Consider the following 16,806-nt stretch of genomic DNA (forward strand, 5'->3'; position numbering starts at 1 on the left):
GCTGACCGCCAACGCACAAGCATGCACAGGCGCTGTATTCACACGCGCGAATACGCGCACACTCACTCTCATATCGGCGCGCACGCACACACACGCACGCACGCACACGGCCGGCTCAGATTGCAGGAAGCTCTTTGCACGCAGCTCAGTCCGCAGCAGCCGGTACTAATCAGCACAATCCACCTGCAGGTCGTTATGGATCGCTTACTGCAACTCGCAGTCACAAATACACACGCGCGCGCGCACGAAAACCGCAAAACTTGCCCGAAAGCGGACTAACAGGCTCAGGCCCGGGTCCGCGTACACGCACAAACAATAGAGCCAAAAACGCGCACGTTGCTGATTATGTTTTGCTCGTGGTAGTCTGAAAATCACCAGCCGTTCCAGTAAGATGTTTACGGCAATAGATGGTGAATTTATAGTGAACGTATAAATAGTTTTAAATCTTTTTTTCTAATCTAAAATATATCTTTTCAAGGGTCACGCGAGGACTTGGAAATGCTTCGATGCGCGCAGCTGAAATGGCAACACAGCGGCGCCTCTCTCTCCTCGCCAAAGTAGCACGAAACCGCGCGCACACGCACGCACGCACGCACATTCATGCCCCCCCCCTCCTCCCGCATCCGTGTTGTAGGGCTAACCGGTTCCCCACAGGCGCGCCACGCTGCGTTAGCGCGGCCTCACCGGGGATAATTACAGCCTGGCGCGGCAGGGCGAGCGTGGCTCCGAGCCAAACACTGCTGCTGCTCGCGAGAGAGGGAGGGAGAGAAGGGGGGAGGGAGAGAGATTATCGGAGCAGTGAGAGACACAGACCTATAGATTAAACCCTAATCAATAAACTGCTAAATTCGTCGATGCAATCAATCGATAGGCCCCGTGCCATAAAATAACAATCGCGATCAATCTCACTTCTTATTCCGACCTTGGGGATCATGCCCCCCCCCCCTTTTCTCCCCCCCCCCTTTTCTCCCCCCTCCCCGAAAAGCGCGGACTAAAGTCGCGTCTTTTTTTTTCTCTTCGTTTTTCTTAAAGAGAATAAAGATTAAAACCTCCAAGAGTCTTATCTGAGGGGAAGGAGAAACGGTGGCGGCTCTCAGCGCGCAGCACAAGAAAGACCCCCCCCCTCGCCCCCTCTCCTCCCCTCCCTCCCTCCCGCCCGCCCGCCGCCGCCGCCGCCGCCTCGCTCTCGTCTGTCGGCCTCTGTTGAGTTCCGCTCATAACCTCGCCACCCACCCTCCCAGATCCCCGCCTCTCCCTGCTTTCCGCTGCTGGCGGGGAGCGCGCACACACACACACACACACACACACACACACGCAGACACACACACACAAGCGCACACACACACACCCCTTACACACAAACGGGGGAGAGACACACACAAGCGCACACATTTTACACACAAACTAGGGAGACACACGCACACACGCACACACACACACACACCTCTTTATAGCTCTCTCGCTCTGACACGAACCCACAAGCATGCACAGCCTTTGACGCACACACACCCGCACGCGCGCGCGCGCACGCACGCACACACACACATACAGAGGCAGGCAGCGTCAATAAAAAGCGCCGCGCTGTGAGAGGCCGCCGGCACTCAACTCCCCCCCACAGGCAGCCCCCCCCTCCTGCCACTGCGATTAGCGGAGGCTGGCTGGCTGGGGAGCGGCGCCCCTCTGTTATCTGGGGCGGTGGCAGCCTGTGTGTGTTGAGAGAGAGAGAGAGGGAGGGAGGGAGGGAGCGAGCGAGCGAGGACAGGGGGAGATTAATTTAACTCTTTCGCGGCCGGATCGCGGCGCTTGAAGCTCCGCTCGCTTCTCTCCGCTCAGGCAGCCGCGCACGGCCGAGCTGTTATGAGGCAGGGGGGGTGCAGGGGGGGGGGGGGGGGGGTAATTGCAGCCGTCAAATAATTGATTTAAAAATAATAATGACTGTTAATTACTGCCTTCATTCAGACCATAATATAGAAATATTGGAGGAATTTAAAAAAAATACCCGTAAAATTGCAGTTTTGTTGGGGTGATGGTTTTGATGGGGGGGTGGGGGGGGGGGGGGTCCGCCGGGGGAACATCTTTCTAGACGTTCCTAAATGTAAGGCAATGGCTGCATCTAAATAAGTATTAAAATAAGTAACAATCTGTGCAGCGGCCTGTGTTTCATAAAAAGGAGCCAAGGGACATTTAGAACCAATTGTTTATTTAAACATACCAAAAAAAAAAACAAGGTCAGCGATTGAAGATCAGTTTCAAGATGAAATCAGGGAATCCAGAGAAGCAGAAGAGGCGTTTACATCCACACAGCGGTGGTCCTGTATGGTTTGTACTGCGGAATCATATGTGGGATACATTTAACGTCACACCGCTCGCTGTATTTTGTTTGTATTCATCCGCTCATTGATGGCTGAATATTTTTTAGAGAGCTGCTGTATAACCGATCATATCACCGATTTTCTAGACCTCAACATTTGTTTAAAAACCATCTGAAGAGCAGTTCCTTCATCACAATGGACCATGGTTCATTTGCAGGACACCATCCACATCCTGCTGCCATTAACGGGGCGCCCAATGTGGGTGTTCATCCACCACTGAAAATAGTCCCAGACAAATGCGACACTTGTTCAGCCAACTGGGCGTTTATAGAAAAAATATGTCACACATTGATTGGGACGCAGTTGAAAGATCCTTAAGAAATGCACGTTAGTTTGAGTTTTTCAAAGGATACGAGATTCATCTCCACACTAACACCTCAACTTCTACGTCTCCCCAAACACTACAGGTCCCCCCAGAGTGGCGGACCTGTACATCTCCGGCTACAACGGCCTATGTAGCAAATGGCTGTTAAAAACATTTGATGTATAAAAAGCCTTAAAGCGCAACTTCCAGTAAATTATTTATACTTTTCTGGCTGCAATCATTAACCTTCTCCAGCCTTATATGTAGCGCACGCGTACCCCCCCCCCCCCCCCCCCCCCCGCCTGTAAACACTGCTCTGGGGGCTCTCACCGACAGCAGCCGAGGCTCCCCAGGGAGCGACAAGCACCAATCGGGGCCCGCCTCATATCGCTCCGAGGCGACCGAAGCTCCGGCTGTTTTTTCAGTGTCTGGGCTGCGCACCCTCCCCCTCCCTCCCCCCTCCTCCTCCCTCCGCCTCCCCCTCGTCCTCCTCTCTGTGCGTCACAGCTAGGTCATGGCCGGACTCCAACAATGGCTCCGGTTTCTCGAGCCACGCGCACGTGCGCAAACACCCGCACACACTCACTCACGCGCGGAGGCACACGAACACTGATCTGACAAACGATAGGGAGGCGAGGCGACGCGCCCGTGGGCCGCGGGGTGTTAAATTGTATCCAATTACGGCGCATGCGACGATATGAGGGGGGGGGGGGGGGGAGGGGGAGAGGGGGGGTGTAATAATTCTTCTAGCGTGACAGCGAGATTCGCTTATTTTCACGGGCTCTTTATGTGGAGGCGGCGCGAGGCGCGGGGCGCGAGGCGCGGGGTTCCGCGGAAGAGCCGCGTGGAGGAGAAAAGTCTGGAGGACGGCGCGTGTTTCATTAATCAAATCCCAGTTAACCAGATTTGGAGACACGGCGAGGGAGGGGGGGGGGGGGGGGGGACCAATAATTAATATCCATTATTAAGCCGTCCAGGTCTAAGAGACGATTTAACACGCACACACACACACACACACACACACACACAGGCGGACGCTTCACAGGAGGCACGAGAGGCATCGCGTGAATGTGAAAATGAAATAAACACGCAGAGTCTCAGCTTTGTTATGAAACGTCTCTGCTGCTCATTTTATTTGATGATGGGGGGGGGGGGGGGTCATTTCCAACCAGCCACGGCGCAGGAGGGGTACCTGCGTGCGCGTGCGCGCGCCACAGTCGCGTGCAAACGAAAGTTTCACTGTGTCCACGGACGGCGGGCAAAGAGCTCGACAGCTCGCGGGTAGAAAGGGGGTCAAGTGTCGGTTCATTAGGTTCGACTTGTCCGACGGGCTGCAGCTCGCGCCCCGACGGTGACGGAACCACCTCGACGTGTGGAAAAAAAAAAAAAAAACGTGCGGGCGGAGGTGGAATATAAAGCGCCTCTTATTACGCCGCCAATCACCGTCCGGCCCCACGGACGAGGGCCACGAGGGGACGGAGCCCACGTCACCGTCTCGTGATGGTTCTTGCTCACACAGCTCACGTGTGTTGAATCTTCCTCTCTCTCCGCGAGCAGCAGACTTCCAATTCCGGTCCAAAGGCACGTACAAAAATAGTGTACTTTTAAAATATATACACACGCATACATACACACAGTTAGTTGATAAATACAGCGTAACAAACACATATATTCCGTAAAAAAAATACAAAGTAATACTTGTGCAAAAAGTTGGAACAGTAATGTCTTATGTAAAGATAAAAAAGGAACAGATATCAGCTCTGGGACTAATTTACCAAAGCATTCTCACCCACCCGGCCCCCATCAGGAAGAAACCAGGATCAATCTCAACGTAGATGCTTTCAACTTCACACACGCGCGTGCATTTAAAGGAGCCTGGTTTTGACCCCCCCAGATAATTGCTGCGAATGATTTCCTTTTAGCTGTTCTTCATGTCCCCCCTCACACGCACACGCGCCCACACACACACACGCACACACACACACACAAAACACCTTTTCGTTTTCGTGGTATGCCAAAGACGCTCCACAATGGGGGGGGGGGGGTAATTGTGGGTAGACCTTTGGCTGAGAAGCCGGCACCTTTAAAGTGAGGAAGATCTGAAGCGCCGCTCCTCTCTCGTCGTAGTGCGGCAGGGAGCGCAGCGCACGTGTGTGTGTCTTTAGGATATTAAATAGTAAGGGATGGGGATTAATAATGGAACCTGACAGCTCATCTCCGCCTTTTATCTGCCCGACTGTCCCCCCAATCTTTTCCTTTCCGTTCCCTCCCAACCTCTTGTTTCTAATCCAATGCGTGTCGCTCTCTGGCTCTGACCCTCTTTCCTCCCTCCCTCCCTCTCAGGGCCCTCTGTCTTTCAGGGTCATGTCGGGAGAGTAGAAGAGCACGTTGGTGTCGTCGTCGTCGTCGTCGCTGAGGTCGACCAGGTCGGCCTGCGTGTAGCGCACCGCTCCGGGGTGGTACTCTCCGATCAGAGTCCTGTCGCACAGCCGCGACTGCAGAGCCAGCTGGAACACAGAGGCACACAAGCAGAGTTTATCATGAACACACGCCGTCTGTACTGCTCGCACAACAACAGCTAAACCCCCCCACCCCCCCACCTTCAATCCGGCCATCCTTTAGCACAAAGCTGCCCTTTGACACACTCGGACGGCACGCGTGAAGACGCCGGCAGCTGCTCACGTGCCGATTAAGGCCCAAAGAGCGCTGCGTTGACCCGGAGAAGTGAGGAAAAGGGTCCCACTTTATGCTAATGTCCCCTGACATGCTTGTTTTTGACTCCCGCTCACTGGAGCACCGTTGTTTTCATTTTCTACTCCACTCGACGACATGAAAGTGCCGCACTTCAAACAAAATGGAGGAACGGCGTGCTGTCACGGTCAATGGCGCTCAATGTGATGTAACTTCATGGAACTGTCGGGACTTGAATAAGAGAAAAACTGGAATGTGAACGGCTGTGTCGTGCGCCAATCAGAGCTCTGGTAATGACGTCACTCACATACAGATGAAGCCTCGGGCTCATGACTGCAAGAGAGCTTTCTACGTCCAGTCCGTTAAGGGGCCAGTAGGCTCCGTCAGAACCCCCCCCCACCCCCACACCTTCCTGACGTCCCGTTAAAGGGAGGCTGTGTCCCACCATTTGGCCGACCTTCTGAAGCAGACATCCACAGCCCACTTTGCGACGTTGGGTGAGCAATGAGCCCATTTCCCTTCAGTCACCATGTGAACAAGCGAGTGCAGCGCTGTAGCCCTTTCACACGCAGACGCATCCCCATCATGTCAGCTTTGCCTTTTGACCCTGAACCAGCATACTGCTCCCCGGGTGTCTGATTTAGGCGCCCGTCCCAGCGGACGCAGCCCTAGAAGCGGCCCGTCTGCACAGCGCTGTTGTCCTCTGGAAGGTCGCGCCTGCCGTGGGTTCCCTTCTTCACTCAGCACTTTAATGCTTGTGATCAGGACAGGTACGTATATTTAAAGTAGAAATAACTGGTGGTTAGAAGCATTAGTGTCATTAACCATGTGACGATGATTCATGACTAACAGGTAGAGACAGGACGGCTCACAGATACCTGGTGTGAACATCAGGGACGCGAGCCGGCGGCGTCGGTACGCTAACGACTCGGGGCGGATGACTGTGGGATCGCTGTCACCCTCGTGGATTTAATGGATAATAGAAAGCACAGACTCTCGATTAAAAGATGGCTTCCTGATCAGGTGTCACGCTCTGCAGGTGGATTTATTTTACCGACCTTCCTCTCCGGGGGTCTCGGTTCAGGTGTTTGATTGACGGATTTAACCCCAACTCAAACAAACCAAGCAAACGGACCTGAGCTGGTTTTGGCCAAAATACTTACGTACAGATCATTAAAATATCACTTCCTGAACAGACTACACAATCAGCAGATGCATTTATAGCTTTTGAACTCACATGCCAGCCATCAACATTCCTGTGGTTTGATTGTTTTCACTACACCAATAAACAAATAAACAAGTTCACTTGGAAATGGTCCAGGATTCACTTCTTTGGTTCACATCAGGGTTTGATTGACACGTTTCCCTTTTCACTGAACCCAACCAGTCAGGGGGTGTGAAAGCACCCTTTGTGTGAAACAATGATGTAAGCCTGTCATAACAGTCACGCCAGCAATAAAGGTGTGATCGACCTGCTAATTATGTCAGATGATTTTAAAAACTGCTGTCCGCCTGGTTAACAGGGGACTTTAAACAGAAAAATACCTGCACGGGAATAACGAAATAGTGGCGATGTTCCGACACGGCAGGAGATGACAGACAGGAACAGAGGTGAAAGAGTATCCCCAACATATGAGCATGTCTGATACCTCTGCCGGTACAGGAAACAACACGGTTAAGTTCAGGCCTTTGCCTATTTTGTACCGTAGCAATGCTGGATGACAACAGCCTGATTAATACATGATGGCTGTGCAGCACAGTGAAATCTTCTATACAAAAAATGACACACGCCGTTTACGTGTGCGCCATTTAAAAAACAACAACAAAACAGCTGGCTTGGTGGGGACGGTCCAAGACTGCAGCGACAGCCACGCCGCGTGGAATAGAAGCAGCGCTTTCCTGCACGCACACACACACACACACACGCACACACACACACACACACACACGCACACACACACACACACACACACGCACACAAAGGAAGACGACGAAGAGGAAGAAGGAGTAGTGGGCTCTTTGCAGAGCTACAGGCGGTTAGAGGTGCATGGCTTGAATGCAGATCAATACCAGGGAAGCAAACGAGTGGAAGAGGGGGGAGGGGGGAAAGGAGAGTGGGGGGGGGGGGGGGGGGTAGGGGGAGAGACACAGGTGGGAGGCAGACGCAATACAAAGGAGAGCGGCAGGAATAATGTGCCAGACGCGAGATAAATGCCAGAGATGCTGTAACAGGGCGAAGGGAACAGAAGAGGCATGGCAGCAGAAACACACCCAGTACAGAGAGGGAGACGGGAGGAGAGAGGGAGACGGGAGGAGAGAGGGAGACGGGAGGAGAGAGGGAGACGGGAGGAGAGAGGGAGACGGGAGGAGAGAGGGAGACGGGAGGAGAGAGGGAGACGGGAGGAGAGAGGGAGACGGGAGGAGAGAGGGAGACGGGAGGAGAGAGGGAGATGGGAGGAGAGAGGGAGATGGGAGGAGAGAGGGAGACGGGAGGAGAGAGGGAGACGGGAGGAGAGAGGGAGATGGGAGGAGAGAGGGAGACGGGAGGAGAGAGGGAGACGGGAGGAGAGAGGGAGACGGGAGGAGAGAGGGAGACGGGAGGAGAGAGGGAGATGGGAGGAGAGAGGGAGACGGGAGCAGAGAGGGAGACGGGAGGAGAGAGGGAGACGGGAGCAGAGACGGAGACGGGAGGAGAGAGGGAGACGGGAGGAGAGAGGGAGATGGGAGGAGAGAGGGAGACGGGAGCAGAGAGGGAGACGGGAGGAGAGAGGGAGACGGGAGGAGAGAGGGAGACGGGAGGAGAGAGGGAGACGGGAGGCAGAGACACTCTCGGCATTGGAATCTTCGTAGGTGATTAGGCGAGGCGAGCAATCAGAGGCGGTGGGTTTAGTACAAGTTGTAGTTGCTGTAGGGCTTTTCAGCAAAGGAACCAGAAGGGGTGGGAATCTCGATTTTATCAATTCAATTCTCAATGCAGTTGGCAAAATGGTAAGTAGTTAACTGAACTAGTCTTAAAGAAGGTATCTGTGTTAGAAAACCGAAAAAGCAGGCGCTTTTAAATGTGGAAACATGTTAGACGTCTTCTGCCTTAATGAGGATAAGAAGATGAACAACAACGTTGTCGCTCTTCTCTAGTTGAAGCGGTTGGTCTGTGTGCTCTTCTCTGCTTATTTTAAAAGCGGAGAACATCCTGGTTGTCCGCAGGTTTTGTTTTGGCCTTCGATCATTCAGGATAGTTCCAATCCAACGACATTTTCCGTCTATGGATTTCAACATAGAAAAAATGTGATATTGCGTTACAGGTTTTCCAGTAAGGACTTAAAAAGAACACGTGCAGGTACTCTGCCACTAATATGTCCTCATCGCCATGTTCTTGTTGCTGTTTTAGGTGAATGAAGTCAGGCAGCTGACGCGACTGTGTAGGACGATGACCTTCCTCAAAGTTCTGGCTGGTTGACCGTCTTTCCAGCCAGGCAGCTCATCTCCGCCCAACCAGCTTCAGGCACTCAATGCATCGACGTGGCTGCTGAGTCAGATGTTTCAAATAAGACTACAGGTGCAGGTCTTTAGAATTAAGTCAAATAAAATAGAAAAGAAATATATAAAAATCGTAATCTACCTAGACTGGACTAGAATAGTGTGACAATGAGACGCATCGGCATGGTTGCCGTTTGCAGTCAGTGTGGCACCAACCAATCAGGTTGGATCAGGCAAACATCGGAGAGCAAACAAGGCAGAAGGCATTAGAAGAAATGCAATTCGGGAAGACACAAGCTGTCGGCAGGCCATTATTTAGCTGGTTAACTTAACGAAATATGTGCGTACACAGCGCCTCTTCACTCCAATCGTGCATCTAAAGTTGCTAATCGCAGTGTAAAAAAACAAATCTGGAACCTCGGAATTACAGCCCAATAGCTGGTGGGATCAGAGACAGTCCCCAGTTATGATTGAGATGAATTACAATTCTCAGGCAAATTTTGGAGCACATTTAGTTTTCCGAATGATCAAAACTTTTGACCTGGATTTGGATCCATAGTGGAGCATCTTCTTCCTGTGATTTCTGAGCAGACTAACGGGCGTTTATTTGGGATGAAAATCAGATCATGTCAGTTGTGTCACGTGTGCCGGTGTATTGGCTCATAGTTTGTCTCTATCATGTTGCGCACAATGCATTCCCCAAATACTTTACAGCCTTCTGGTAAAAAGTAGAAATTCAGCTATTAAATCAAAATGCGTGAGTGTTGGTCGGTCGGTTGGGCGATATGTTGCATCAACATTAATCGCAATAAACAATATTATTGGAATTTTCCGACCGTTTTATGCCACTGATAATACTGACTATTACAATATAATAACATAAAAATTCAAGTATGCGCTTTCATGGAACAAAGAACGAACACGTTATATTTAGAGAATATTAGAATCAGAATTTAAAAAAATATATCCTAAATAAGTAAGTGGGAATGGGGCTGGTGCATCGCAAAGGGTTTGTTCACCAGACACGCCGCGCCAGCCGGGGGGCTTCGACCGCCGGCAGGGCGATGCGCTCCGTGGCACTCGGCCCCGCTACCAATCGGCCGGCCCGAGAGGAACGCTGCTGTGGATGTTACAAAATATAACCCTTCACAACAAACGTGGAGACGCTGCCGAGCCCCGCCTCAAAATCTGAATCAGAGAAGAAGGAATCGAGATTGGGGGGGGATCTCTTTACGGCAAATACTGTGAGGAGGGACGTAGAAGTCTGTTTGAACATACATGAGGCATATAGGAGCCATGTATTAAGACTCAAGCCCTTAAAACCCATGTATGTGCATCGCATGAGAACAGCAGGAGAAAAGGAACGAGGGACGGGGATCCAGGGAGGGAGAGGGAGACAAAGAACGAGGGACATTCAGGGAGGGAGAGAGAGAGAGACAAAGAACGAAGGAGAGAGATCCTGGGAGGGAGAGAGAAAGAAAGAGGGAGAAAGGTCCGAGGAGGGAGAGAAAGAAAAAGAACGAGGGAGAGAGATCCTGGGAGGGAGAGAGAAAGAACGAGGGAGAGAGATCCAGGGAGGGAGAGAGAAAGAACGAGGGAGAGAGATCCAGGGAGGGAGAGAGATCCAGGGAGGGAGAGAGAAAGAACGAGGGAGAGAGATCCAGGGAGGGAGAGAGAAAGAACGAGGGAGAGAGAAAGAACGAGGGAGAGAGATCCAGGGAGGGAGAGAGATCCAGGGAGGGAGAGAGAAAGAACGAGGGAGAGCCGGCGAGGGAGGCTTAGGAGGGGTGGGTGGTATCTGGTACCAAAGTGCAGATTTGCTGCGTTGAGGGAGGAATGCTTTGACGCTGCCCCCCCCCCCCCCTCTCTCCCCCTCCCCCCCCCCCCCCCTCCTCTCCTCCGCCAATCTCGCACCTGATGTGTGGGGGCTGCTGGGAGCCGCATGCCAAGATGAATAACAACCGGCTGTTAGTCACGATAGAGCACGAACACGCGCCTCTCTCTCTCTCTCCCTCCCTCCCTTTCTCTCTCTGATTTACGAACACATTGAGATTCCACTTCACTCCTCTGTCTCTCTCTCCCCCGACTCGCCACAGTGCAACGTTGACATTTGGGTTGAAGGTCATCCCACACATTCCGGGCTTCCACATTGCGCTCGTGACCCATTATCAGCGTGGTTGGTGACACTGAGTAGGTGACAATACGTGTGTGTGTGTTTATAGGCGTGAACCGAGACCACGGGGACTTCCTTTTCTCCGTTGTGGTTCAATAACAGATGTGGCTGATATCTGCCTGTGTCCTCTGTGGAGAATTGTATTGATTGTAGTGTTTATTGAAATGCAACCAATGAGGGTTTACGGTTCATCTGCCGGGCCTCTTTTCCTTCATTACATTTTCCTAAAAGCTTGATTCGCGATGCATTATTTCAAGGTTGCTTTCTACAAAGCGATTATGAAATACAAATGGTTTAATATACAGTCCAAAATGAACAATACTGTTGAGACCATTTCGATCAAAGGAAAACCATCCGTCAGGCATTTTTGGTTGATACGTTTCAACTACTTATTAAGTTCTGTGTTCCACCGAGGTTTACCACTTCGCGGGAGCGGAACGAGCCGAGGGCACTTGGGGGGGTAGTCGGGCGAACTGGGGTCTGTTCATCCCCTCAGGGGAAAGGGGGAGTTTGTTGCCTATACTCGGTTTCGGTGTGTTAAAGAACAGCCTGTAAGCGTAAGCCTTGTGATGCATTCGTCTCAACGTAGGTTTCTACGTTAGATGACAACCTCCTTCGCACAAACATGCTAGAACCGTTTAAACAGAGAGGGGCGTGCAGACACCAATTTAGTCGCAGGCCTTTCGCCCAAAGCATGCTGGGAGAGGCTTCAACCGCCAATGACCCCGAGACGGGTACACTGCCGAGGACAGATGTGCAGATGCAGCAATATGATGTCATCCGATGGAATCAATAGAAATAGAAGTTAGATGCAGTAATAACGGAACAACAGCGCTGCAAGCCGTGAGAGCAAAACAAATCAATATTTAAAATAGCAACGAGCCGCTCATCTGTCGGCAGCGAGAGAAGCGTTCACACATTCTTGGTCATTACCTTACTGGATGACTTGCTCTGATCAAAGTCAGCCAGGGTTGCTTTTGAATGAAAGTAAATGTGTCCTTAAGTAATCGAGGATCGCTAATTAGCATTAGCTTTCTTTTAGCTCCCGTGGTCGACCGTGCATGCCTGACTTGACATTTTTTTCAATGGAAGGCAATCTACTGGCACTGCCTTGGCGATTGACCTATTGGGCACCTCGGGGAGAACGGCAGAGGAGGAACCCTCTGTGGGATGGACAGACTGCGATGGATGTGTACAGAATAAAGAGCGTAAAAGATACAGATACAATATGTTCAATTCCTTTGCGTTGGACTGTTGTAAAATCATGTTTTCGGTGATCGACTTTTCCCGCTTTTGAAGTACGACGGCCACATGGAATCATCCCGCTTGGTTTAAATGAACGAGATTGTTTGAGCCGTTCAGAAACCAACATAACCTGATCTCAATTATCGGGTTAATTTGAGCTGGATAATCAACTTAGTCGAAACACGTACGAGAGACGGGGCCCAGAGAAGTATTGTTGTCAAACACATACCTCCATCATGTCCACGAAAGTGTTGCGGAAATATTACCAGGTCCGAAAAAAATGACATGGCAACGTGTTCAGACATCAGTGTGTAAGTTAAATTCCACACAGCGGTTTGCGTGTCTGAACGGGCCTGCGTGTGCAGCTGCTGTACCTGCACGCCAGTGGGGCTCAGTAGGCTCCACCAGTCCCGATCCAGGCCGAAGACAAACGCGTTGGCCAAGCCATGGAGCGGTGCCGACAGGACGTGCAACAGGGTGAGCGGGAAGGACGGGTCCTGTGGGTAGAAGGCATTATGGAGCCTGTTGGAGGGGGCGAGAGGAACAGAGGCATTACGCTGCTGCATAGAATTTTGGCAAATGAAGAGAAAACCTGCATGAGAGATTCAGGGGTGAGGATGAAGCCATTGACGGAGGAGTCTGCCACCGCAAAAAAAAAAAAACGAGGTGAAAACGAGAAAAGGCGGCGAGCAAGATGTTGATCGACAGAGCGCCAGAAAAGCGGGAGGGAGAGAGGGAGAGGACAAGTGAGTGACAGGCTGAGGGACGGGGTGAGAACAGGGAGGTAATGAGAGCGGGCGGCGGGGGCAGGAAAGGAGAGGAGGGCAAGAGAAGGGGCGGGGGCGGGGAGGGCAAAAGAGCGGGCGAGCTTTATATCAGCGTTTAAGAGCCCATTAGGCAGCGTGAGGCGGCCGGGCTGACACATTCTTGGCTGCCGCCTCGACAGCACGCAGCACTTTACAAGGACAGGAGAAGTGGAGCGCTCGGCTTCTCTCTCCTCCCGCTCTCATCTCCGCTTCCTGCTTCTCCTGGCCACAATTTTTTGTCGTTCCATCTTGTCTTTTCTCATTCCGTGCACGTCCCCCCTACACAAAAACACCAACACACACACACACTTTCTTCCTCCCTCCCCTTCTTTCTACGAGATCTCTCCCATTGCTTTGTATTCAGTTTCATCAGTCTGGCGATCTCATTTTCATCTCCACTCGCAAGGGCGATCCTCGATTCTTCTCCCTTCAATTCCTCTCCAGCGGCCGCGTCGCTCTCCGGGAGCCTGGGGCTTGACTGGAAGGAGAACCTGATATTGTGCGGAGGGGCGGCGGACTAATGGCTGCCTCCGAGGAGGATGCCGTTCAGCCATTAACCCTGGATTAACCCTGTATTAGCGCTGCTCGTCGGGTTAGCCCGCCGCTAATGTCTTTTATTGATCTATTAGCCGGAGGATCCAAACCGCACGCAGCAGAGCATTTCTCCCTGCGCGGAGGGAATTGTGCGGCGGTTGACCTCAGGGGTCGGCAAAGTCATGCCCGAGCACCCAGAGCCCCCCCTCCCACCCCCCCCGCTGGGAAGGAAGGTACAAACCCCGACTATTTTAGGGAAAAGAACCAATGATGCATTTTTGTTAAAAAGAGCATTGCGAGACTCGGCGGTTTCTCCAATGATCTACAGCTGCTGTGTTTTAAACGATGGTCCCAGTGCACCTCTTCACCTCGCTGCTCCCAGAACAAGCTGCGACAAATACGACTAAATCTGTGACTACACGGAGACATCCACACCGAACAGATTTATCAACCGCATTTCTAAGAACACAATGTGATATTCATCTTTTATAATACGGGTAGATGAAATCCAGCGTTCTGATTGGTCGAGAGGGAGTCATGGGGGGTTCACATTGACCCGAGCGTTCCGTATCACTGCGCACTCAAAGTAACAGGTTACATTTTGCGCGACCGTTGACATTTTAGCTTTCGTATGAACAAATTATCGTTTTCGGGCAACGCAAGCTCTTGCAACCAGACAGTTAAAGGTGGACGTCATGAGCGATGTCCCGAGATGTTGCGGGACCCGATGAGCATGGGTTGCAGATTGATGATCCATATAACCTTAAATCCATATGAAGATGAACAGCAACATTTACATTGATGAATATAAATTAAATATACAGTCTGGGGCCACTTTATTAGTTATACCTCGCTAGTAAAAGGTTGGGCCCCCTTTTGGCATCAAAACTACCATAATTCTTCGTAGTACAGATTCAACAAGGAGTTGGAAACATTCCTCCCAAAATTTGACATAAAATGACACAGTTGCTACAGATTTATCAGCTGCACAGCCACGACGTTCCTCCACATCCAAAAGGTGCTCTGTTGGATTGAGACGTGGTAACTGGAGGCCATTGGAGTAGCGTGAACTCATGGTCATGTTGAAGACACCAGCTGGAGAGGATGTGAGCTGTGTGACGTGGTGAGTTATCCTGCTGGAAGTAGCCATCAGAAGATGGTACAGTGCGGTCATAAAGGGATCGACATGGTCAGCAACAGTGCTTGTTTAAACCAGCTCAATTGGTACTAAGGGGCCCAAAGTGTGGCATAAAACCCCCACACCATGACTGCACCTGGTGCAGCGCTGGAATGATCCATGCTTCCATGCTGGTTACGCCCCATTCTGACCCTTATATGTGTTACCGTTGCCTTTCGATCATCTCCAACCACTCTGACATCAGCAGGGCAGTTTTGTCCAGACCACTGCCCCTTACTGGATATTTTATCTTATTCTTTCTAAACCCTATAGATGGTTTTGAAATACTCAGACCAGCCCGTCCGGAACCAACAACAACGTCACGTTCAAAGTCCCTTAAATCCTCTTTCTTCCTCATTGTGATGCTCGCTTTGAGCTCCAGGATGTGATCTTCACCATGTCTAGATGCCTACAAGCATTGACTTGCTGACATCTGATTGGCTAATGAGCAATTGAACAGGTTTCCCCAATAAAATATTTTTCCAGGGAAAGTCTTGTCTATGTTTCAGATCAAAATTAGTAGTATTATAAATATATTTGAGGCAAACATTGAGTACATTATGTTTTCTTTGATATTTACGCATGATATCACAGCACATGCTTGTGTGTTTTGGTGTGCATGGAAATGTATTTCTCTGCACTGTTACAATCGAGTAACAATCTGGACCAACAGGTGCTCAAAGTTGATGACGTCCAACAATTAACAAAATGACTCTGAGCCTGTATCTTAGTTGTTGTAGTCTCAGTTTTGGTGAATGTTTGGTTTGTTGCCCGGCCTCCCATCCTATGAATATCAAAAAGACTGCGCCTTGAAATGACAGTTTGCAGGCACCTTTACTTTGTTAAACCAAGCAAGCACATCATTATGATCTGTTCGACTTCCCTTGAAAACCGTAGAGAGCTGCAGGTGAGCAGCACAGAAGATGATTATGGAGATCCGTCCGCAAATCTGCTTATAATCCCCGCTTATCCTCTTTTGCAGCAGCAAGTTGTAGGTTTTATTTGCTGCTAATCGGTCTTCATTTTACCTTCCGGCAAACCCTTTAAAAAGTTGTGACGGTGAAAGAAGCCGCAAGTAAGGCCGGCCCAAGACCCAACTTTTGCTTCCTGGATAATGGTGCGGCTTAAAATAAAACCAACAGTGCAGCCAGTGGAGCGTGGAGCGGCGGCGCGGAGCCGAGCGGCGTGTCCTGGCACTTGTCGGAGTGAGGAGCGCTTTTCGGAACGTCGCCGCCTATTTTCTGGGTCGGCCTCCTGCTGCTGTATCTCCGAGGACCAGACCAGCTGCTGCTCACATTCATTTCACTTCCCATTAAAGGTGAAATAAATCAGCGGTCCCCGTGCAACGTCCTTAGAGACGAGGGAGAAACACACACAAACACACACACAGGACTGCCTGTGTGTGTGTGTGCGCTCATAGGTGTGCGCATGCAGTCTAACCTAGGTCATATGCATTGAGGATGTCAGATGGAGAGGAAATGCAGTGGACGTGTCTTGTGTGTGCGCATCTGCCGGTGTGTGTGTGCGTGTGTGCGTGCGCGTGTCTCTGACAGCGCAGCGGCGAGAGTGAGCGGGTCTGTGTGAAGGGGGGCTATTTCTGGCGTCTCATTTTTTTTTTTTTTCCCTGCTGCCGCAAAGAAATGCGATCGGCGTCCGGGAAACGAGAGCTGGCAGCAAGCAATCATCTGCCTGCCACACACACACACACACACACACACACACACACACACACACACACACACACACACACACACACACCTCCCAGCGCCGAGCAACACGCGCCATGGCAACGGAACAGCCGCAATTAGAGGCGAAGAGCCTTTCCCCTCCATCGAGGGAGAGACGGAGAGCGAAATGAAAGGAAGAATGAAAGAGCAGGCGAAAGAGGGAGAGAGACAGGAAGAGGGGAGGGGTGTGGGAGGGAGGGGGGGGGGGGGGGGGGGGCGAATGTCAGAGAAACAGCACCGCTCAGGAAGGAGAGAGGGAGAGTGGAAGAGGAAAGGAGAACGCGATAAAGAGGTGAGAAT

General features: G+C 51.2%; 1 protein-coding gene across 2 annotated transcripts in view; it reads right to left on the reverse strand.

Moving 5' to 3' along the window:
- Window positions 1–3,778: 3,778 nt before the first annotated feature.
- LOC120834269 (cyclic AMP receptor-like protein A) overlaps window positions 3,779–16,806 on the reverse strand; it is a 44,867-nt gene continuing 31,839 nt past the window's right edge. For both annotated transcript variants that reach the window (XM_078090704.1, XM_078090703.1), the window contains 2 exons: window positions 12,637–12,784; window positions 3,779–5,183 (listed from right to left, as the gene is read on the reverse strand). In XM_078090704.1, coding sequence (XP_077946830.1) covers window positions 5,016–5,183; window positions 12,637–12,784 — 316 coding nt within the window. In that variant the 3' untranslated portion in view covers window positions 3,779–5,015. The remainder of the gene's footprint in view (window positions 5,184–12,636; window positions 12,785–16,806) is intronic.

This window comes from Gasterosteus aculeatus, chromosome 16 (genome assembly GCF_964276395.1).
Source record: "Gasterosteus aculeatus chromosome 16, fGasAcu3.hap1.1, whole genome shotgun sequence".
In the NCBI taxonomy this organism is placed as follows: domain Eukaryota; kingdom Metazoa; phylum Chordata; class Actinopteri; order Perciformes; family Gasterosteidae; genus Gasterosteus; species Gasterosteus aculeatus.